The sequence below is a fragment of the Suricata suricatta genome, chromosome 4 (genome assembly GCF_006229205.1).
Source record: "Suricata suricatta isolate VVHF042 chromosome 4, meerkat_22Aug2017_6uvM2_HiC, whole genome shotgun sequence".
In the NCBI taxonomy this organism is placed as follows: Eukaryota; Metazoa; Chordata; class Mammalia; order Carnivora; family Herpestidae; genus Suricata; species Suricata suricatta.
Window position 1 is genome coordinate 152,398,827 of NC_043703.1, and position 22,234 is coordinate 152,421,060.

Here is a 22,234-nt window from a genome sequence, read left to right on the forward strand (position 1 = left end):
ATACTAACAATTAATTAGAATAAAAGTAGGGGAAAATTAAATATGTAACTTCTAAAAATAAAACTTTAACTGCATATGCGCTGAGTGACTTCACTACGTCAGAGAGTCCTTCCACCACTGCTTTATCAGGGGTGAACCGAGGAATGAGATCCCGGGAAAAAGGGGCACTTGCTTCCTTGGACTCTTCCATCCCACCGTCTCCAATCCATGGGGTGGACATGATTAAAACCAGTCTCCAGATGACAAATAGGAGTTTTTGTAAACGAAGATATAAACAATATAGTTACTCAAGTGAATAATAACACTAAAGATTCAGGCACTCCCTTCTTTTTTCTTAAGTATTTTCACTTCTCCCTCCCATCCTCCAGGGCTGCTTTTTTTTTTTTCTTTCCATCACATGTCTTCAGAATATCTCCATGAGTAAGAAACTATTGAATCAGAAGTGTTTTCGACTGAGGGAGACCCAGGGATCCTGGTTTCCTTCATAAAGGCAGGTGTGGCCCAGCTTAGTCCACAGTATTATGGCCCGAGTCAGTAATGTTCCGTTTGAATTTAGGACTTGGTTATACAGCGACACAGATGTACTTCCGCCAGCTCAGGGGTTCAGAACTGGTTTGAAACTTCGAGTTATAAGTGTTCATACAATAACGGATACTTCGTGACAGGAGCCAAGTGGCTGTGGACTTGAAGATACATCAAGACTGTATTTAATAGGAGTAGCTTTTGTTATTTAAAGAGTGGTAAACTAATACGGTAGGTAGAAATTTGCTATTTCTTTGAGTCAGCAAATAGACTGTTCTGTCTTCATTGTATATAATTATATATAATATTGATCCCTAACCTATTACATTTTGGTGGGGGCATCTGGATGGGAGTCCACAGGCACCACTGTGGCCTGAGAACACTGATCAGCCAGCTGGAGAGGGTGCCGCCCCCTGGTTTTCTGCAGTACAAGGACGTGGAGGCGAATCCTTCAGAAGTGATGACGCTCCTGCCGTGTCCTTGTAGCACTTGGAAGCACTGGGAGTACCCCCGTGGGCACTACGCAGTCTGCCCTCCTGGAGCTAAACATCTGTACAATTCCAGGTCACGGTAATCGCTTGCGTAACAAAGCAGGGTAAGGAGTTAAGAGTGGAGGGGGTGGTGTCTCAGAAGACTTTGCAGAGGTATTTAAGCAGAGCCTGAAACAAGCGAGCGAAGGAGCTCTGGGAAGACCTAGGGCAGCAGTTCCAGGCCCAGGAAGTGAGTGCCCAGGCCCTTGAACTTCATTCCCGGGAATCAAAAGGCCCATGTTGATAGAGCTTCGTGAGCAAAGGGGATGAGAGTCAGAGGTAGGCAGAAGGAAGCGAGATCATTTGACGCCGAAGGAAGTGTTCAGACCCGGTCTAGTAAACCTGTTTACAGACGCCTTCCGGCTGCCATGGCAATAGATGAGGGTGGGGTGTGGTGAACAGAAAGAGCAAGCTCCTGACTGTGGTCCAGGTCGTGGGGACTTGGGCCACAGTAATGGGAGGAGAAGCGTTCAAATTTGAAGTCTCGAGGCTGTGGGACTGGCTGCTAATACTGTGTAGTGAGAGAAGAATCAAGAATAATTGGCCTGGGGCCTAAAAACTGAGACGAGGATGCCTTTCACTGGACGGGGAAGGAGCAAGGCGGGCATGCACACTGGAACTCGGTGAGCCGCACGCTGCTGAGTGTACACATGGAAAACAGTAACGTCGCTTAAGAGTCTGGAGACCTATATTTCACCTGCAAGATGCTGGGAAAAATCCAAATTGTGTGCCCCGCATATCGGAGAAACTTAATCGCTTGCAAGAAAGGACCTAAGGGAACCCTACGCTGCTGTATTTAGAGGCTCTAATTGACTATCGGTTTCTCGCCATAGCCCTACACATCTTCTGCTGTATAGGGCTAAGACATGTTTAAGCATGTGTTTTACTTCTTGACATGATTTCCAACCATGTGGAGGAAATAAGCATCTGGCCTCTTTAAGAAAGGAGTTCAGGGGTGCCTGGGTGGCTCAGTCAGTTAAGCATCTGACTTTGGGTCATGATCCCATGGTTTGTGGGTTCGAGCCCCGTGTCGGGCTCTGGGCTGACAGCTCGGGCCTGGAGCCTGCTTCAGATTCTGTGCCCTCCTCTCTCTCTGCCCCTCCCCTGCTCATGCTCGCTCACACTCTCTCTCTCTCTCTCTCTCTCTCAAAAATAAAAACATTAAAAAGCATTTTTTAAAGGAAAGAAAGAAGTTCATATTATTCACAGAGACTGTGACCCCTAATGAGTGAATTACAGAAAATATGCTTTCTTCAAACACCAGGATTCCCTTGACGTGGTATCGAATTCCCTGGACTATGGATGGTCTTTGACTCTCTTGTCATCAGTAAAATGCTATCTGTGGAAGTGGTATTTCATGACTTCTGCCTGGTTGTATTTTTAATGACAGAACAAAATGCTGACCCTTTTAGCCCTAAGGAAGGCCGGCGGAAGAGTCCCTCAAGAACTCTAAAGGCAGGTTGGGATTTTCAGAAAGTATCTCGAGAAGCTGTTTTTTATCTGCAGGGCTGTGCAGCAGAACTTTCTGTGGTGATGGAAACATGTGCGTCTGCACCAGCTGCGTGTAACGACTGAGCACTTCAGTATGGCTAGTGGGACTCAGGAAGTGAGTTTTTCATTTTAATTAATTAAAATTTGCCACATGTGGCTAATAGTTATTGTGACTGGGCAGCTCCTCACCCCTCCTCCCCATCACTTAGTAGGGGGCGAGAATATGGGGAGGCACCACCGAGGCTCCCCCATCTCTCCCTGCCCCCACTCTGGACTCACCAAACACAGGGGTGAAGGACTTTCTATGAGCACTTGGGACGGCTCTATCAGTGTGTTTCACGTGCCGTTGGCGTCCCGAGTGTGTGGGGAGGGGTGCTTGCTCACAGCTTCTGGCTGAATGGACGCATAAAATCCTGAGACCCTGGTCTCTCGTCTTAATGATCCTAAAACAGACAAAGGAAGAGTAGAAGAAAAAAAGGCACTGAAGAAAAAGTGAGTAACAACCAGTATACTTTGGACTTGGAAAGACAGACGTGTTCTTTCCTATAGGCTACTTTGGGAGGACACTTGGCTGGCTGCTTGTGTCCTCCACATGGTCAGGAAGCAGGCGATGTGTCCGGGGGCTCAGTCGGTTGAGCATCTGGCTTTGGCTCAGGTCATGATCTCACAGCTCATGGGTTCGAACCCTGCGTCGGGCTCGGTGCTGACAGCTCAGAGCCTGGATCCTGCTTCAGATTCTGTGTCTCCCTCACTCTCTGCCCCTCCACCACTCATGCTCTGTCTCCCTCTCTCTCAATAAATAAACATTAAAAAAATTAAAAAAAGAGGTGATGTGTCCTTAGCACCCGGTCACATTGAGATGAAGCTGATTTTCATACAGTGAGCATTTGTGGAGAACGAACAAGTTTCATGTTTTATTTCAACTTTACACAGCATGTTCTTTGCCCCTCTTTTGAGGGTGAGGGTGAAGAGTTGGCAAGTTGTTTTTTTCCCCTTTTGTTGTCCCTGAAGTTGTGTGTTTAAGAGGTTCGATCTAGTTAAGTTGTCGCTACCTGACCCTTGATGATCATGAACATCAAATTTGAAATTATGAAGTAAGAATTGACGGAAAAAGTCAAATGTTATAAATTTATTTGGGACATCTGTTGCCACCTCTTTGGAAGCCTTTGAAAATTCAAGCAGAAATCAATACACTTCCAGCTTTTTTTTATACTTTCAATAAATAATATCTTTGTGTATATGTATATATAGATAGATATACTTGATGAGTTATTTGACAGGATTTTTTTTAAGTTTTATACTGCATTAATTCCAACATAGCTCTTTCCAGATTGGTAGGATGCAAATGAGGTAAGAATTAAGGCAAACCTAAAAGGCATGCAGATGTAGCACACTTATCTCCACTGATGATGCAAGCTCTCGAGTGTGGACCACGCAGAGGAGCCAAGGCCCCTGCAGGTGCCCGTCGGCACTATTTTACAGGAGAACGGTGACACGGCTCATATTAAAGTTACATTACCGCGGGGGCTCAGTGCTACTTACATGTAATCAAGGAGACACGAGCATTAGCAGAACATGAACAAGGACTGTAGAACTCTTTGCAGCACATTTCTGCCCAGGCTTTAGGGGAGGAGGGATCTTATGAAATGATGTTACACATATCACATTGTGGCAGGTTGTTTGTTTTATAATATATGCTTTTAAAATTCATTAGCAAATGACATTCTCATGCACACAAGTGTTCAAACACAAGAAGCAAGTCCATTGATAGGTAGTCCAAGCAATATTTGTGTGTGTGCGTGCGTGTGTGTGTGTGTGTGTGTGTGTGTGTGTGTGAGTAGCTGCAGACTGAATGGAACATCGAGACTTTTGTGCAGTCCGTAGCCTAGGTCTCAGCTCACTTCTGAATGTCGCACTGCAGGAGTAACACAATGGAAGGGTCACTCTTTGCGGCTTCTTTGAATTCGTCCAGTGTGATCTGGTCATCTTTGTTCTTATCCATCTTGCTGAAAATCTTGTCCACTCGCTGCTCGGGCGTGAGGCCGTCCTCATTCATTTTCATCATGATCACGGTGCCCACCATCTTATAGATAGCCTGCGAAAACCAGAAGCACGGCGTCAAGTTCTCCTACGGCACGATAAGGAACTCAAATTTACTTCAAAGGATTCCTTAAATCGTTTTAAGTTAGAGATATAATCAGATATGTGTGTCTTGTGACCGACGATATAAATGAATGTTGTCTGCCTCCCAGGTGTCTGGCTGGAGAACGGGAGTGGAATGAGTGGCTGGGTGGTAGGCACAAGAATAATGGGTGAAAAAAAGATTCAGGAGGAAAATGGTGAGCTCATTTGAAGCACTCTGGGACTGACGGGCAGAGGAACACCAGTTCTTGCAGATTTAGGCAAACAGAAAATGTTGTCCCGACCAGTAAGGGATTTACAACCAAAGACGAGCAAGGTGAGCCGGTAAAATTTGGTCCAGAAAGAAGACACTTTAGGGAGATGTGTGGATCAAGGAGTCTGTAAGCGAAGGGATTCCAAGCTGTCCAGTTCCACTAACTGGACACAATCATTACCCAACATGAGAATTTCCTAAATATAGTGTTTTTAGGAAACTGCCTGAAAAAAGTAAATGCCCTTCCACACAAAGACTTGCAGGTGAATGTACACAGCATTATTAATAACAGCCAAGTAGAAACAACACAAATGCTCAAGCAATATGATGTATCTGTACAATTGAATACTATTTTAGCAAAGAAAGGAATGAAATACTAATACATCTTAAAACATAGATTAAACAACAACAAAAAAGGAAGCCATTTGTAAAGGCTATGTATTTATACTATATAATTCTGTTTATGTGAACTGTCCAGAAACACAAATCCCCAGAGTAAAAGAAGAGTGGAGTTTTCTGAGTCTGGAATAGGAACAGGTAGATGGCATGAGGGGTCTTACCGGGGAATGTTATAAAATTAGATTATGGTGATGGCTGCCTACTTTGGTAAATATACTAAAATCATTTAATTGTACAGTTGAAATCGATGAATTTATGGTTTGTAAATTAAACTGAAAAATGCCAGTTAGGAACAAAATGCCAGCTAGAGCCACGGGGAGCATCTTTGGCCCACCAGGGGGAAAGCTGGTTTGAGGAAGGGGGACATCCAGCAGCGTAGAGTTAAGACCAGGGCAGAAGATCGGAGTCTGGGCCCTGCGGCTTGGATCTGTGACTCTTCCCAGCGCAGCGTTAAGGCAGAGGACGGGGGTCAGGAGGATGCAAGGCCTGGCATGCACCTAGCAGGACTCCTGGCGGGGAAGAAAAGAAGCTGCCACAGCCTCCGCCCCAGGAAGCTTCCTCCGGGGGGGCCTCTGCCTTACTTGCCCTTCTGCTACGGAGCTTAGCCGCCCATCATCCCCGAATCCCCGCCCCGCCCCTGTCCCGAAAGCTCCGCCCCGCCCCCGCCCTCGACCCCGCCCCGACGCCAGGCCCCGCCCCTCGAGGGCAGCCGCCTCACCTCGATGATTTCCAGCATCTCCACCCGCGTGATCTTGCCGTCGCCGTCCAGGTCGTACATGTTGAAGGCCCAGTTCAGTTTCTGCTCGAAGCTGCCCCTCGAGGTGATGGACAGGGCGCAGATGAACTCTCGGAAGTCGATGGTGCCGTCCCCGTTCTTGTCAAAGGTTCGGAAGGCGTGCTGGGCAAACTTGGAGGCGTCTCCGTAAGGAAAGAACTGCAAGCAGAAGGCACAAGTTCAGGAGCCCGGAGGGCCTGAAACCTCAAACCCGGGTGTGGGCCAGGAAAGCCTGGACCTGAAAGCCTGGCTGCACCGGGCGCTCCTGGGCTGTCGTGGGAGGGGGTGTGGCCCGCAGCCTGGACAGCGCCCAAGGCCAAAGGCAGGTGTCCATCCGTGCGCCTTCACTCAGACGCCTGGCTATTTCTTGTGGGTGAGGCTGGGGACATGCCTTCGTGGTGGCCCGGCAGCCAGCGTCCCTCATCCGCGGCTTCCCCGGCCGCTCTCCCACAAGTAGGAGGACTGAGGCAGGTAGCAGACTCCTCTCCCCACATGGGGTGGTGCTCCATGAACTCTCCCTTTCTCTCTGTGGACACCCAGGTTCACCGCCTCGTGGGGCCAGAGCAAGGTTGCCCAGACCTGGTTTTCCTCTGCCACTGGCCTCCCATCCCCCGCCCACACTCATCCCGCCCCCCCCTCCCCCCCACCCGTGAGGCTCCAGTGTCTCACTTCTTTTTACAGGGACTTTTCTTTTGTAGAACAGACATTTAAAACCTATTAAAAATAGAACATGACTGGGTTTATTTTTGCGAGATATAAAGAGGTTTCTTTTCAGAGCCAACAGTTGGCAAGAGTGCAGTGGGGAGACAAAGAATGGACGCAGGAAGGAAAGGAAGGGCAGACCCTAGGGGAGGTAAGATCATGGGCAATGAGGCGGTGGCCTCAGACCCCTGACACGAGTCTAGACCAGTCACCAACAGCAGGTAGTTCTGGTGCTTGACCCTCTGTCTGTCCCAGCAAAGCTAAAGGAAATTCTCTAGGGTGGAGGGTGGAAAACAAACCCCAAACCCCAAATCCAAAGCAAAAGCAAACCAGGTGCTGTTTTAAGGCAAAGAGGGTACACACGTGTTTCTGGAGGAATAAATCCAGCAAATACGAACACGAAAGCAGATTTCTGAGGCTGTCGCTCATAACCCTGGCCTCCCCACATTTTGCTGCTTGTTCCTGGAGCAGGCTGGCCAGCCTCCAAGCACATGGCCCGCTTGGTGCCCACCCGGGGCTCTCTCCTTTTGCGAGTTTCTCGCTGTGCATCCTGCCTTCGGACCTGCTGCCTGAAATTCCCAAAGGTAGAACATTTCCCTCCAGAAATAAAACAGATCTTTCCATGGAAGGCGCAATACGGGAGGCCAGAGAAGAAAGGAGCATTGCGGTGGTGGGGAGGAGCTGACTGAGGCTTCTATTTCAGTAGCACCAACTTCTGGACTGGAGAGACCTGTTCTGCTTACTATTGCTGTGCAAAAAACCAGCACCCCAAGGGGTGCCCCGGGGGGCTCAGTCAGTTAAGCACCAGACTCTTGATATCAGCTCAGGTCATGATCTCACAGTTTGTGAGATGGAGCCCCATGTCAGGCTCTGCGCTGACAGTGTGGAGCCTGCTTGAGATTTTCTCTCTCCCTTGCTGTCTCCTCCTCCCCCTCCTGCTCTCTCTCTCAAAATAAATAAACATTAAGGCAAATTTTTTAATCACCCCAAAACTGAGCAGCTTAAAACATTTCATTAATCTCAGAAAATAAATATTTGACAACCACTTTTTTAATCAACCAACTTATCTTTCGGAGGCTGTGGAAGCCTTCTCCTTGTCTCCTTATCCCCTACACACATTATTTCTCCTAGCCTTTGTTTTTCATGATTCATCAAAATTCACTGAGGCCTTTTTCTGGCCAGGCCCTGTCTTTCGTACTGGAAAAGCAGGGGCCAGAACCTCACTGTCCCCAGGCTTCGGGAGTTTGCAGTTAATGGAGGAACGAAAAGGAAGGTCATGTTATCAGACAAGAACTAGAAAAGAAGAGGGGACAAGGCATTCCTAGTGCTCAAGACTGTGTGGTTGTTTTCAAGAAGGGCACCTGCGTGGCTTAGTCCATTGAGTATCCAACTTTGGCTTAGATCATGATCTCGCGGTTCATGGGTTCAAGGCCCTGCATGGGGCTCTGTGCTGATAGTTCAGAGCCTGGAGCCTGCTTTGGATTCCCTCTCTCTCTCTCTCTCTCTCTCTCTCTCTCTCTCTCTCTCTCTCTGCCTCTCCTTCCCTGCTCACACTCCATTTTTCTCTGTCTCTCAAAAATAAATAAAATGTTCAAAAAGAAAAGACAGTGTGGTTGGGCTCAGCCTCTGCCTCTCCACCCCCAATGCCATTAGGGGCATAGTAGGTATCTGAAGATGGGCTCCCAGGTGCTGACTTTTGACCTGACCAGTTTTGACCTTGACAATGTCTAAATAGGTAAGTTTGAGCCACATGTGCTCTGCACTGTTTTTTAACTTAAAGATGCTTCTGATGCCAAATGTGTGGGCTTTGTTTAGTTTGGTTTGGATTTTGGTTTTTCCCTCCTAACAACCAATTCTCCAATTTTCTGGACATTAACCTGGTCCAGTTGAATTCAGTTCAGTTCTGACACCAACCCCTGGGGAGTTAGTGCAGACCCCACAGGTGAGTCAGGGCTCAGTCCCACAAGACTGCACCCCACTCAGAGGCTAGTGGCGCTTCTCCACCTGTCACTTGTAGTTCTCATAGACCTGAGTAAAGTCGGGGGGAGGTGTCCCACAATGCCCCCCTTCAATAATTTGATAGAACGACTCACTGATTTAAGAAAGGTACTTTCTTTAATAAGTTTATTCTAAAGGACACAACTCAGGAACACCCTGGTGGAAGAGTGTATGGGGCAAGAGGCAAAAGTGCGAGGAGGGCGGGCAGAGCCCTCTCTGGGCCGCCACCTGTCCAGCACTCAGCGTGCTCACCAACGTGGAAGCCTCAATTCCGCAGGTGAGGCTGATTAAATCATAGGTCGATGAAGATTCACCTGGATCTCCAGCCCTTCTCCCTCTCCGGGAGGTGGGGGTGGGGCTGGACTGCTAGCGTCAATCCTCTAATTATGCCTTGTTCTTTCCGGTGACCAGCTCCCGTCCTGAAGCCAGCTTGGGGTTGATGGCAGTCATCTTATGAGCATACCCAAGGCACGGGTTTCACTCCCGAGATTCCAAGGGTCTTAGAAGAAGCTCTTGTGTGAGGAACTGGGCACTAAGGCCACGTACGTATTTCTTATTAGACCGCCATATTGCATGTGCTGTGTTTGTCTGCCTCATGGTCGGGAGTCTTGGGCAGAGCCGGTACCTAGGAGATGGCCAACGAGCAGAGAGCCACAGGGAGCCCCTGGAAGACCCCACTTTCCTTAGTGCTGTGTGGCCCCCAGGCTGTCTGTACACAGCGATGTGAGCCCACTGGGTATTTTTCAACCTCTGTGTGGGTTTGTGGCAGTGAAATGCTTTAGCTGTCTTATTTCTCATGGCATACTTTAAAGGGAAGGGGTATCTGAGAGTTTTATCTAAAAATAGCCGGGAACTTGAGGTCAGTATATTAAAAATTAATTTAGATCTGAAAATTCTTGAGGGAAAAAATCGATGGGGCTATGAAAGTTACATGGGCCTTGCGAAGGCCTATTTACTGACTTTTAGATACAACGCGCGGACTTCCGAAGAACGAGGGTGCGCCCAGGAGCCCTCCAGACGAGTGAGGGCTGGTTCCCTTTAGAAGATTCATCCTCTCGTGTTCTGAGTGCTTTTTCTAATCAGGGGCATGCTCTTTCTTTTGATGAAATGATTCAACTCTGGATGGACCATCAGAAAAAAATGAAGCCACACTCTTCATGCTCTTTGGGAAGAAATCAGGGTCTTGAACTCATATTTACTTCTGGAATGATATAGTACCTGAGAAATATAAGTCTTTTTTGCATACTGTTGCTTGAAATGTGTTTTGCTTACTTTTTAAAATTCACAGTGTTTTGTTCGAACAGCTGTATTATATGGTGATGGGGAAATAATTTTCAGTGGCATGAATAATCGACAAGTCTATTTATATAATAAATAAAAGAACTTTGAGATTAAAAATTGTATGTGGTATAGAAATATGATAATATTTATATAACATACATATGTTTTATATATTTAAATGTATGAAAATGTGCTAAGTAAGTATATTTCGCTGTATCTCAGGCTTGCCAGGCTGCTGTAACAAAGTGTCACAGACTGGACAGCTTATAAACAGAAATTTATTTCCACAGTTCTGGAGGATGAAGTTCAATATCAGGGTCAGTTTCTGGCGAAGGCCCTTTGCTGGATACACACTGCCAACGCTTTGCCCTCATGGGAGGAAAGGCAAGGGAACTCTGGGGGTCTCTTTGATAAGGGCACTAATCCCATTCCTGAGGGCTTCACCCTCAAGGCCTAAGCCCCTTACAAAGGCCCACTTCCTCATATCATCACCTTGGACGTTAGGTTTCAACACATGAATTCGTGCAGGGACACAAATATTTAGTCCATAGTGATTTGTTTGAAAGAAGATGACTTTAAGCTGTGAGAAATTTTAGAAACTCTATTCGATGATCGAATATAGCCAGTCTTGGATAAATTTCTCATTTCCGTTTTATGTCTCCATATGTACACACTTAGTTTTTCTACTTTGGGTCACAAATTTTGTATCAAGTATATCTTGCATTTCCATTAAAAGAAGAAAACCATCCGGGAAGCAGCTGCAGATGGTCAGTTGATACCCACTGACTGAATCCAGGAACCGGAGTCCTTCCGGTGACTTTGGGGGTTGCGTGGTGTGGCTCTCAGAGGCCACACTGGTGAGTTTTGGCACCTCGGGTCAGCGTGCCCTCCTGAGGGTGCGTCTTCGGAGAGTGGGACTTGGGGGTGGAGCAGGACCCTCTCAAGACTCAATGCTCAGGGTGGGAACTGCACCATCAGCCCCAGTTTGGACAAGGCATCTTTGGGGATGGAAATGATTGGGCCAGTCCCCCGGGCAGGTGGAGGGTGACGACTGGCCAGAACGTTCTTCGGAGGCGATTTCTTCAGGCCCCTGGAGCTCCCTTCCTCAGGCCAGTGCTTCCCCGGTGTGAACCCACAGCCCTTTTGCTCTGACCTTGGGGCTTCCAGCTTAGTAGTGGGAGATTGGCAGAAGGCGAGGGCAGGAAGGGCCCTCTGTCCCTGGCTACTTCTGGCCCTGCTGGAAAGACTCTGACTCAAGATCGGTGCGTACACAGAGCTGTCCCTGTCACACCACAGGTGCAGTGCTTTGCCCCAGCTATGCTCTGAGAAAGGTCTAGATGTTGCTGGCCTGTGGTGGGACCAGGACCCAGCTACCAAGGGTAGCACGATACCCACAGGAAAGTGTCACCATTCCTGCTCTCTTCCGGCTTAAGGACAAGCAGGAGGAGCATGTATCTGTCCCATGGCGTTGGCAGTCCCCTGGCCTGATTTCTGGGAGTTGGTGAGGTACGTTTTCTGGGCCACACGTCTTCCTTTCCCATTGACTTCCCCTCCCGAGATGGCTGGCACTGCGGGCTGTTGTAGCTGCCGCCAGATTGCGGGGAGCTGCTGCAAATGAGAGCTGCACCCACTGCATCTTCTTTCCGGGGTGGGGGCGGGAAGACCAGGACCCCTCCGCTCAGACACCCAGCAGAGCCCAGTCAGGTGGGCACGGTCTGACACTCAGGGGTGTCTGTCGTCAGCGCTGGGTCACAGGGAAGCTCACAGAGCCCCCTCTCCCAGGGCGGAGGAGAGCGGGCTCAGAGAAGAATTCCTCCTCCTCATTCAGTGATTCCTCTTCAGGAAGGTCCTGATGGGTCAAGACTTCCTCTGCTTCTCTCCTCCCCAGTGGACGTTCCATTTGGAGGACCAAATACAGCTCACCCCCTTCTCTCCCTGCTGCCTCAGCCAGAGCCTTGTCACCTCCCATCAGATTCTGGCCACAGTCCCCTGATGGTCGCTGGTGTCTGCAAGGTTGAAAACGCAGAGCAGCACTGATCTTCCCACAGTGTGGCTCTGATTGTGCCATTTCTCTCCACAGCAGCGCCCAGGGCTTCCCTGTCTGACCCAACAGGTGTCTTCGGTCCTGCCTGTCCTGCTTCCGGCTCCCCTCTCCAGAGGCTTGCGTTTGCAGAGCTGAATTCTGAACTTGGAACCCTGCTGTTGGTGCCCTTTGCGATTGCCCCAACCTGCAAGCACGTCTCTCTCATGCCTCTGCTTTCTGCTTTTGCACTCAGGCTGTGTTCCCAGCTGCCACCACACAGCCCCCTGCTTCCATGTTTTATATGCCTTCCTCTGCATCCCATCTCATCCTGGGTGGAGAAATCCCACCTTTTCTTTATGACCTGCTCATGACTGGACCAAATCTCTCCTTCTGCTCGTGCTTCACTGATTTCTAGATGAGTTTTCCCAAACCCTCTGCCTTAGACCCTGGTAGGTGCCTACTGTGTCCCTCCTGGGGTGGGGGTCCTGGGGGGGTGGCCGCTGCATGCATGCTGTGGGCCCATAGCGGTGCTTAGTGCCTCCAGAGGAGAAGGGCCCAAATCCAGCGAGCACGGGCTCTGTGGTCTCGCACATCTTTGTCCCTGAGCTTGCATCACTCTTGCACCTGTGAAATGGGGGTGCTGAGTTAACCAATGTCCTCATGCTCCCGTGAGGGCAGGCAGAGGTTCCCGCCACAACTAAAAGGTTGTGAAAACGATGACACCGACTCGTCAAATGTCAGCACTCTGTTCCTAGAATTCCCTATCCCCCTTCACTGTTCAATTTTTCTCCAAAAAACTGATGACCATAGAGCATAGTTCAATTAGTTATTCAACACCTCTCTTCCTTCGTGAGAAATGTGAACTCCATGAGGGCAGAGAGCTTTGGCTGCTTCTCTGTTTTGTTCCTTATCTAATCTCTACCTAGTAGGTGCTCAATGACTTGATAAATAAAGGAGTGAACCGATTTCTTTTTTAAGTTTATTTATTTTGAAAGACAGAGAAAAAGCAAGATCAGGGAGGCGCAGAGAGAGAGAGAGGGAAAGAGAGAGAATCCCAAGCAGGCTCTGCACTGTCAGCACAAAGCCCCAGATGCGCACCAACTCACAAACTGACAGATGATCACCTGAGCCAGAATCAAGGAGCCAGAACCACGGCTGTCCTTCCTAACAACTGCACTGCAGGGTTGTGACTAGTGCCACGTCCACTGTTTTCTGGGATGCCTGGGACGCAAAGGGATGATCTGGCTCTTTTTCACTTTTCCTTGGTAACAGAGAAGCAGGTTTTTAGGACAGAGGTTCAGCACTATCTGTCATTCCTATTTATTAGGGGATTATTTATTCAGTATCAGATACTAAACCATAAATTCCCAGAGTGCAAAGCCTGTTTGCTCCCCGCTATATCCATAACACATAGCACAGGGCTGCAGATGGCAAGTGTGACATACGATCTCGTTGAGTGACCAAATGAGAGAACCACCTGTAGTGCCAACTAGAGGGTCACCCGCTGATTGAGTACTGCTGCTGTGGAACAGTCACCCCTCGGCGGACGTTCATTAAAATCTAGCCAGTTCTGTCCACTAGAACCTCTTGTTATGATAAAAATAGTCAACAGCTGCACTGTCCAAAATGATAACTACTAGCCATATGGGTCAACCACTGTGGTAGGTACTGGGAATCAAATTTTAAAAAGACACTGGGGTGCCTGGGTGGTTTAGTCAGTTGAGCATCCAACTTCGGTTCAGGTCATGATCTCACAGCTCGTGGGTTTGAGCCCTGCATTGGGCTCTGTGCTGACAGCTCAGAGCCTGGAGCCTGCTTCACGTTCTGTGTCTCCTTCTCTGCACCTCCCCAATTCGTGCTCTCTCTCTCTCTCTCTTTCTCAAAAATAAATATTAAAAATTAAAAAAAATTAAAAAGACAGCATTGAGGGCATTGAGGGGAAGTAACCCTTGAAATGTTACTGGTATAGCCAAAGAACTGAATATTTTAATATTATTTAACAAACGTGTCAATTTAGATAGCGATGTGCTGCACTCGCTTCTGTATTGATTAGTAGGATCTGTGCTACGTCATAGGCTCTCACAATACCCCTGTCAACAGTAATCCTCAGCCCCATTTCATGGACAAGGAAACATGGACTCGGAAAGGCCCAGCAGACCCTTAATTCTCTTCCCACTGAGTCAGTCTGCTGCAAGTTTATGCAAAAGAGCAGTAAGAAATGCACACACCTTTCCGGAGAGTAAGAATATCCAAGACAGAAGGTAGAAAGGTCAGGGAGAGAGTGTCATCTATCTCAACATTAGAGCACTTTCATGATTGGGGCACCTGGGGGGCTCAGTCGGTTGAGCGTCTGGCTTCGGATCAGGTCATGATCTCACGGTTCGGTTCGTGAGTTTGAGCCCCATGTCGGGCTCTGTGCTGACAGCTCAGAGCCTGGAGCTTGCTTCAGACTCTGTGTCTCTCTCTCTGACCCTCCCCTGCTCGCACTGTCTCTCTCTGTCTCTCATAAATAAAAAACAAACAAAACAAAACAAAAACATTAAAAGAGCACTTTCATGATTATCACACTGCACAGCACTGGAATGAGCTCAGTTCTAGAACTTCCAAGGTGTGTTACTTCATTCGGTTCTTATAGCAAAACCTGCCATCCTAAACTGTGTGTGGACCAGGAGAACAGCTTGAAAGTTCCAGGCATTTGTCCCAGGTTCCTAGCAGAATGTGACAGGTAGGATTCAAAGGCAGATCTGTCAGGTCATTTCTGCTACATCTTGTTGTTTCTCTTTGTCAAGCTGAGGAAATAAACCTAAATCCACATTTGATGAAGCAAACGTATGTGTTGCATTATGTAATTCTTGGCTACGTTCCCTGTCAGCGCGCAATCCCTGGCAGTGGGTATTTGTCGCCACCTTCTGACAGCATGAGTGTACTACATGGAAATTACTGAAAGGCTGCGGAGAGATGTTTTTTCTGACTCATTCTTTAACACAGCATTTACTGAGCAGTTGCTCTGGGTCAAGTATCGTGTCAGATACTGAATAAGATATATATATAATAAAAGACCTATACTCTAAGTATAGTAGAGGAGATAGATACAAAGTACGCAATGACATAAATATGTGTAAAATTACACTCCAATCCATCACAAGTATATAGAGCCACAAGCGAGTAATGGGGATGATCTTAGGAGTTTGAAACTTAAACAAAAACTCACTGCATGGTCCTCTCCCTGCACCCTAATATGCAGGCTTCTGTAATTCACTGTTTCTTACTCATAGTTTAGGAATAGTCTCAGAGTCTGAAACTTTCTGGGATTTCACAAACCTACATTGTATCCAACTGTACTATCCACCCTTCCTCTGAACCCACCAACGTACAAGAGAAAATCCCAGGAAATCCTTGAGGACTGTCCTTCCTCAGGAAGGCAGCAGGAAACTCTGCACCCATTAGTCAGCTTGCTCCAAAGCCACCGGAGGCTTTTCCCTGCAAACAGAAGGCCACAGCCCTGCATTTCTCATCAATAACCTATTCAGTTGTGATTATTAAAAGGTTTGTTTCTTTTACTCTGTGGTGAATGAGCCCCAGACACTTCGTGCTGAGTACGCATAGTGTCATTCACCTCTGCAACCCCAGGGCCCCTTGGAGGATGGCACGGAAGGCTGCCTGGTGACGGTTTTAAGAAATAGCCCCAGAACACTGGCTTCCATCCCTCATGCAATCTTTCCTCCACACCCTTCACTCCAGCCTTTGCACCCTTGCTGCCCATACATCGCATCCTTCCAGAAGTCGTACTGAGTGCAGAGAAAACATTGCAGCATTTCCCATGAGAACCTCTCCCTCTCTCAGGCTCCCCTGGTGCCTGCCTCAATTTAATGGAGGCTGCACATCTCCTGGAAGTTCCGCTGCCGACCTTCAGGTTGAGGGAGGCTTCACAGCCCAGCCGTGGCCCACCGCGACAGCTGGGGTGCTGTGTCAAGGGTGGTTGGCAGCAAGGCCACTGGGGAGGACAGCCTCTCTCCTGGGCTCTGCCCCAGGCCCAGCTCCCGGCTGACGCCGAGCAGTCCTCAGACCTCAGAATAGATTTCTGCCCATTAGTCTGCCTGAAATAGAGCTCACGATGGGATCAAAGAACAGAAGAACATTCCTGGGCGCTCCACCGCTCACAGTCTTGGAGAGGTCTGCCATCCAGTCTCTCATAGGACACTGTCCCTTTAAAACTGTCCTCACTTTGGTCAATTCTGTTTTCCTTTGTTCTCAGCTGTCAGAAGCCTATGATCTCTGGCGAAGGTACCCACAAACCCCATCCCCTCACCAAGGGTGGAGTCTTCCTCACCTCCCCCACCCCCGAGATAGGGCAACTCTGCCTCAGAGGCTGTTCGCCCTCACCTCTGCTGGAATTATCCAGAGGCTCCAAGCCTCCTGCGGACCGCAGGTTCAGTGTCCACCTCTCCAGGCCCTGCCAAGCAGCTGCCGTTTCACAAGTGTTTATCAGGGAGCAAGGCCTTAAGGTCATTTTCATATGCTACCTCTGCTGGTTCTTCAACAAGTTTAGGACTTGAGGGTCAATATTGTGGGTTAACTAACTGGCCTACGGTCACAGCACTAAGGGGAAGTTCCCTGGGCTTGGCACCAGCCTGTGTCTGAGGAATGTTGCCTGTCTCCGCAGCTGCCCAGTCTGCACAGCCTTCAGCTCCGAGCTGCAATCTACCTCCTCCCCGGGCTCCAGAAAGCCTCTGTCTCTCTCTTCCAGCCCTCCGCTTCTTCCTCCCTACAGAGTGCTCCCCCTGCCTGGTGCTGTGCTCACAGGAGCCCTGCCTTCCGGTTGGGGTCCTCAGCAGGGCTGGGCCAGGCCGCAGCAGGCCCTGGGGGAGGGGTGGTGGTGGTGGGGAAGTAGGGCACCCCCTAGGGACAAAAGTGGTAAACAGACTGCCCCTCGAATAGGCTCCACACTCCCCTTCCCCTCTCCAGGCAGCAGGAGGGGCCTGGTGGGATTTCTGAGGCCCAGACAGAGCACCTCACTCCCAGGGCAGGCAGACGGGAGCTCTGGCCCCTGGTGCTGTGGTGGGTGCTGCTGGGGAGGTTTGCTTCATCCTTTTCCCCGGGGCTGCAGGTGTGGGCTCTTGAAGGAAAGCAGGACCCACCACGATTCATGAGAGGCAGAGATGGGATGCAAACCCAGTTCGGTCTGATTGTGTGATGTTGGACATCTGTTTAGCCATCTGAGACTCAGTTTCCTCATCCACCAAATGGGGCATCAGTAATTAATTGCCTTTATGTAGGATTGTTGCAAGATTTACCGGAGACGACAGATGCGACAGGTGCCTGAGGCCACAAGGAGCTGGGACCCTGGGTAGTGGAAGGTCCCTGCTCCCTTTACCCCTCAAGGCTGCTGCGTTGCACCCCATACCCTGATGCACCCAGGCCACGGGTGGTTCATGGTAGGGTCTCAGTGCACAGCACCCCAGACTGGTATTTGGTATTTAGGCTCCTCACACTCATGCAACCTCACCCAGGACTAGGATCCTTGCTTCCTGGGCTGCCTCACTGGCCCACATTCTCTGCCCCCAGTTACACTGCTCCCCCCACCCACTCTCAGGACGCTGTGGTCCCTCCTCCCCACAGTTCTGGAGAGAACCTCTTACACCTGCTTGGTCGTGTTCACTTCCTGTACACCAGTCACGTCTGATTGTTCCACAAGAAGGAGCGAGATTACCCCCCCCTTGACTCCCACGCCGCCTCTGGGCCCTTCCAACTCCGGTGCTTGCTGCCTGTCTGGGCGTCTGCTCCGCGGGCGCCTTGCTGGGCTTATTGGTTCCGCCATCTGAAAGCTCCTTTTCCGCCCCGGACCAGTCAACACCTGTTTGTCCTCAGACCTGGACTCAGTCCTCATTCCCTCAGGAAAGCCTTCTCTGAGCCTAGGTCAGAACCCTGATTTAGGTCCACGAGCACCAGAGTCCCGGGGTGGCCATAATCCTGTTCATGGGATAGTTCCGTCGATAGCTTCCTCCCCCAGTGGACCGTAAGCTAACTGCGGCAGGGAATGACCAGGCTTTTCCCAACAGCTATAGCCCTCGGTGCCTAGTATGGGGTCAGAGGTGTTCAGTAAGTATTTGTCGAATGACCTAGACGCTCAGCACAGAGGAGTCTTTTTCAAGCCTGTGGAGACGGCAGTAAATGCATACAATGACCAGTAAAAGGGCTGAAATACATTCTGAATGTTGTTCTAAGGCAGCTATGCTAAAGAAGGCTCACCATTTGGCCTTAACACATGTCACTGCCATTACTACTTTAGCTGATGATTCACGACGGTATGAATCATCCGCAGAGCAGTGCACGTACCCAGTCACGTGGATGGGAAGAGGAGAGAGACACTTCCCCTTAATTAGAAATGGGGAGTCCAAAAGCTGTTTTCTGCCAACGTGTTCATTCAACAGATACTCACAAAAGCCTAATTGGTGCCAGGCTCTATGCTGAGCTCTGTGTGGGCAGGAGGGAGGCTGAGGAGAGGCAGCAAAGAATCGGAGTAAAATAGAACTGGTCCCTACCCCGGAGCAGATGCAACAGATCAAAGGGAGACGCAGCCCAGGGCGTGAGGGGCCTTGCACACGTGGGCTCTCTGGGAGGAGGTTAAAACACACTCACCCCACACCACCCCCAGATCCTGAGGGCACTTCTGAGAGCTGCCTCTTCCCTTGTCCTCCGGGTGACAACACCCATTTTCTGTAGTCCTGGCTTCCTCAAGGCTGCGGGCTGTATCACAAGGCACCCACTCCTAACTCCTGGTTCCTGGGTAACTACATCTATTTGAGACGAAAATTAGTCTTGAACTAAATTTCTAGAGAAGGGGGCTTTTGCCTCTTGGGGCCCCAGAAGCAATTTTTACTTATGTCCTAGACCAGGTCCTTCTGTCTGCATTTTGACGCTGTTGCGGGGTCCCAAGAGGGTCATGACCTCCCAAAGAAGTTCTATTACTTTTTCATAGAGAACAACACTTAGGCAGCAGAAATCCAGATTCCTCCCTAATCTCCAGCTCTTCTTCCCTTTAGAATTATCACTAAGAGAAAAGCCCAAATCATTTCTACTTTAAGGGAAATGTTATGCTTTGCTCTTTCTTATCTCTAATTAGGATCTGGTACACTGTAGGCACCTTATAAATGCTTAGGATGAAGGAAGTAACCTGTTGCAGAGGAAATGATGCTGGGTTGAGTGACAGGGTGTACAGGTGTGACTAAAGCCAAGCCATTCTGCCTCTTAAGACTTTTATATTGGGGCGCCTGGGTGGCTCAGTTGGTTAAGCCTCCGACTTTGGCTCAGGTCAGATCTCACGTTCGTGGGTTCGAGCCCTGTGTCAGGCTCTGTGCTGACAGCTAGCTCAGAGCCTACAGCCTGCTTCTGGTTCTGTGTCTCTTTCTCTCTCTGCCCCTCCCCCTCTCATGCTCTGTCTCTCTCTGTATCAAAAATAAATAAAACATTAAAAAAAGTTTAAAAAAAAAAGAGCCCACTTCTAGAAAAAAGACTTCCATTTTCTTATAAATGATATAAAATGAGGCAATACATCAGATAAGCCTCAAAATTCCTTTTAGCTGTACTATTTTTCTGATTCTGGAAGTAAAATCTCAAAGGAAAAGGGAGAAAGAAAATAATGAATTTGAGGAATGGATGGTATTTCCGTGATTTTGCACTTGTTTTTCATCAAAGCACCTATCCTACTGCCCCCTTGTGTTGGTATGTCTTAATTACAGGATCAAAGTTCATTAGCAAAGCCAGGCAGCCAAGGGCCTTGGGGTGTTGGCCCTGCCTCACAGAAGGTGTAGGATGCATCTTGTAGTATCTAAATATTCCTTTTATTACCTTCAAGTCCATATAAAACCAAAGCCAACCAGAGTCTAAATTTGCTCAAAACCAGTAACCCAGCTGAGGCAAAGAATGTTGTAGCATGAGAAATACTGCTGCCTTCTAGGGCAGCCGTGCAGGGCGCCCCAGCAGCGGCCCAGGCCCTTGGCAGGATGAGAAGCCCAGATGGTCACAGTGGATCCCCGCAGAACACTGCCAGCTCTCTACTGTCCAATCTTGCTGAGCCCTAACAGCCTGACTCCAGGAGGGAATCCTGTGTACCTCAACCTCCTAGAGGCCCCAATCTGGCTGAGGGATGCGTGAAGATTCATTTGGAAAGACCAAGAGATGTGTCAAGAGCCAGAACTCATTGGCACACACAGAAGGAACATAACACCCACAAAAGTGTGGCTGAGCCCAGGCAATGGACCCCACCATTTTCTTATCCCTGTGGAGCCTCACAACAAGGGCTGAGCCTTGTTCTGAGGCTCCACCTCAGACTTTGACTTCGTGTCCTGGGAGGATCCTTCCTCTGCTGTCTCTCCGCCCGAATGCCTGCTCCTGATTCTCCTCTCCCTGGGGTGTCCCCCCTCCCCTGGGCAAATGTGATCTGATTCTGGATTCCGTGGTCTAAAAAGACTGCTTGTAGAGATTAGGTTTTAGGGCACAGGTGCCAGTAGAGGCCACCACTCGAAATGTCCCACCCTAATAAGGACAAAGGACAAATGTCCCCCACCAGACTTGGAGCTTCTTTCTGTTCATGTCCTCCAGGGCTTGACCCTGGTGCAGACGACAGAGTCAGAGTCCAAGTTCCCACTATGCCTCTTATCGGCCATCTGATGTTGGGAGAGGGTTGTATCCTCCTGTATAGAATGAGAAAGTCTGTTCTCTGTGAGCCCTAAGCGTTCTGTCAACCCCTATGATTCTAAATCTGCACACTGTCAACATCATACTTGAAAAAAGATGCTGATTTAATCAAACTGTTATAGCACTTACTATGTGCCAGGTGTGGTTTAAGCACACTGTCAATATTTTACAATGTAATCCTCTAACAACCCTCTGACGTAGGTACCGCTGGTGGCTCCATTACATAGACGGGTAAATAGAAGCACAGGGATATTATGTTAGTTTGTCCAAGATCACATACATAGTTGGTAGCAGAATTTGAATTTGTCTGGCTCTAGAGGTTCTAAATAGCCATTAAGTTACAAGTCTCTGATCCAACATAGGAGCACAGACACCAAATCCCAGTCTGCCTGTAACTCTACCCATATACCGGCACTAGACCATCTGCATCCATTAAGCCAGACAGATGCAGCAAAGAAACTGGGCACATGAGGTCTGCATTTCTTCTGGAGCTTCCGATGGGCCAAGCTGCTCAGAGATTGCTTAGGGATCACAGCCTTTGACCAGAGCCAAGCGTTCTTGACTTAACCGCTCAGCATCGTCCAGGGTGAAAAATAAATGCCACATCGACTAAGGACCTATCAAAGGGCCTTTTTTCTGTGCTCGGAGTATCCCTTGTAAGCTCAGCACTGTGCTGGGCACTGTAGTGGGTACAGAGCTAAGCTGACAGTGAGGGTCCTGCTCTGACCAGGCTCCACGTCCACACCAGTGGGTCTTCGGGCCGTCTTGTTAAAATGCAGATTCTGATTCAGCAGGATTAGGATGGGGCCCATGGTGTCTGCATATCTAACACCCTCCCTCGTGATGCAGAAGCTGGCGGTCCACAGACCACACGAAGCAAGACTGTAGATACTAGGCATATGGGATTTGGGAGGGGAGGGGGGTATGCTGGAGGAAGAAGGGCTTGAGCAGGGTCCTGAGGGTGGCAGGAGGTACGAAGGCAACTGCGGGTTTGTGGTGTGTCAGGGGGCAGCCTATGGGGGTGGCATAGGGAACAGAAACCAAGAGCCAGCGTGGGCAGATGCCCAGTGGGCCTGCTGAGCCTGCCCAGGGGGAGTCTGCCGAGTGGCGTACAGGATGTTGGAAGGGACACTGAGCGGGCTGATCAGACTCTGCTGATTTCAGCCCCAAGCAGCCTCCTGCAGCCCTAGTGTCCGCATCAGAGGTGGCAGCAGCCCTGGCTCCTGCCGGGGAACCTCTTCTCCCACATTTCCAGATTTATCTCTGCAGGGAAAGCAGAGAGCAGCCTGCCCACAGGCTCCTAGGGCTACCCTCTGCCAGGCTCATGAATAAAGATGCGGAGACTCCCCGCAGAGTTCTCCTGGCCTTCCCTAGAGAGAGAGGGGAGCACAGGGGAGCGGAGGGCAAGACAGGGCAGGAGG

At 49.3% G+C, this 22,234-nt stretch overlaps 1 protein-coding gene across 1 annotated transcript in view; it reads right to left on the minus strand.

Moving 5' to 3' along the window:
- Window positions 1–3,644: 3,644 nt before the first annotated feature.
- VSNL1 (visinin like 1) overlaps window positions 3,645–22,234 on the minus strand; it is a 96,735-nt gene continuing 78,145 nt past the window's right edge. Inside the window, exons 3-4 of the mRNA XM_029938265.1 lie at window positions 6,056–6,271; window positions 3,645–4,638 (exon numbers count right to left, since the gene is read on the minus strand). Of these exons, the coding sequence (XP_029794125.1) occupies window positions 4,441–4,638; window positions 6,056–6,271 (414 nt within the window). The 3' untranslated portion in view covers window positions 3,645–4,440. The remainder of the gene's footprint in view (window positions 4,639–6,055; window positions 6,272–22,234) is intronic.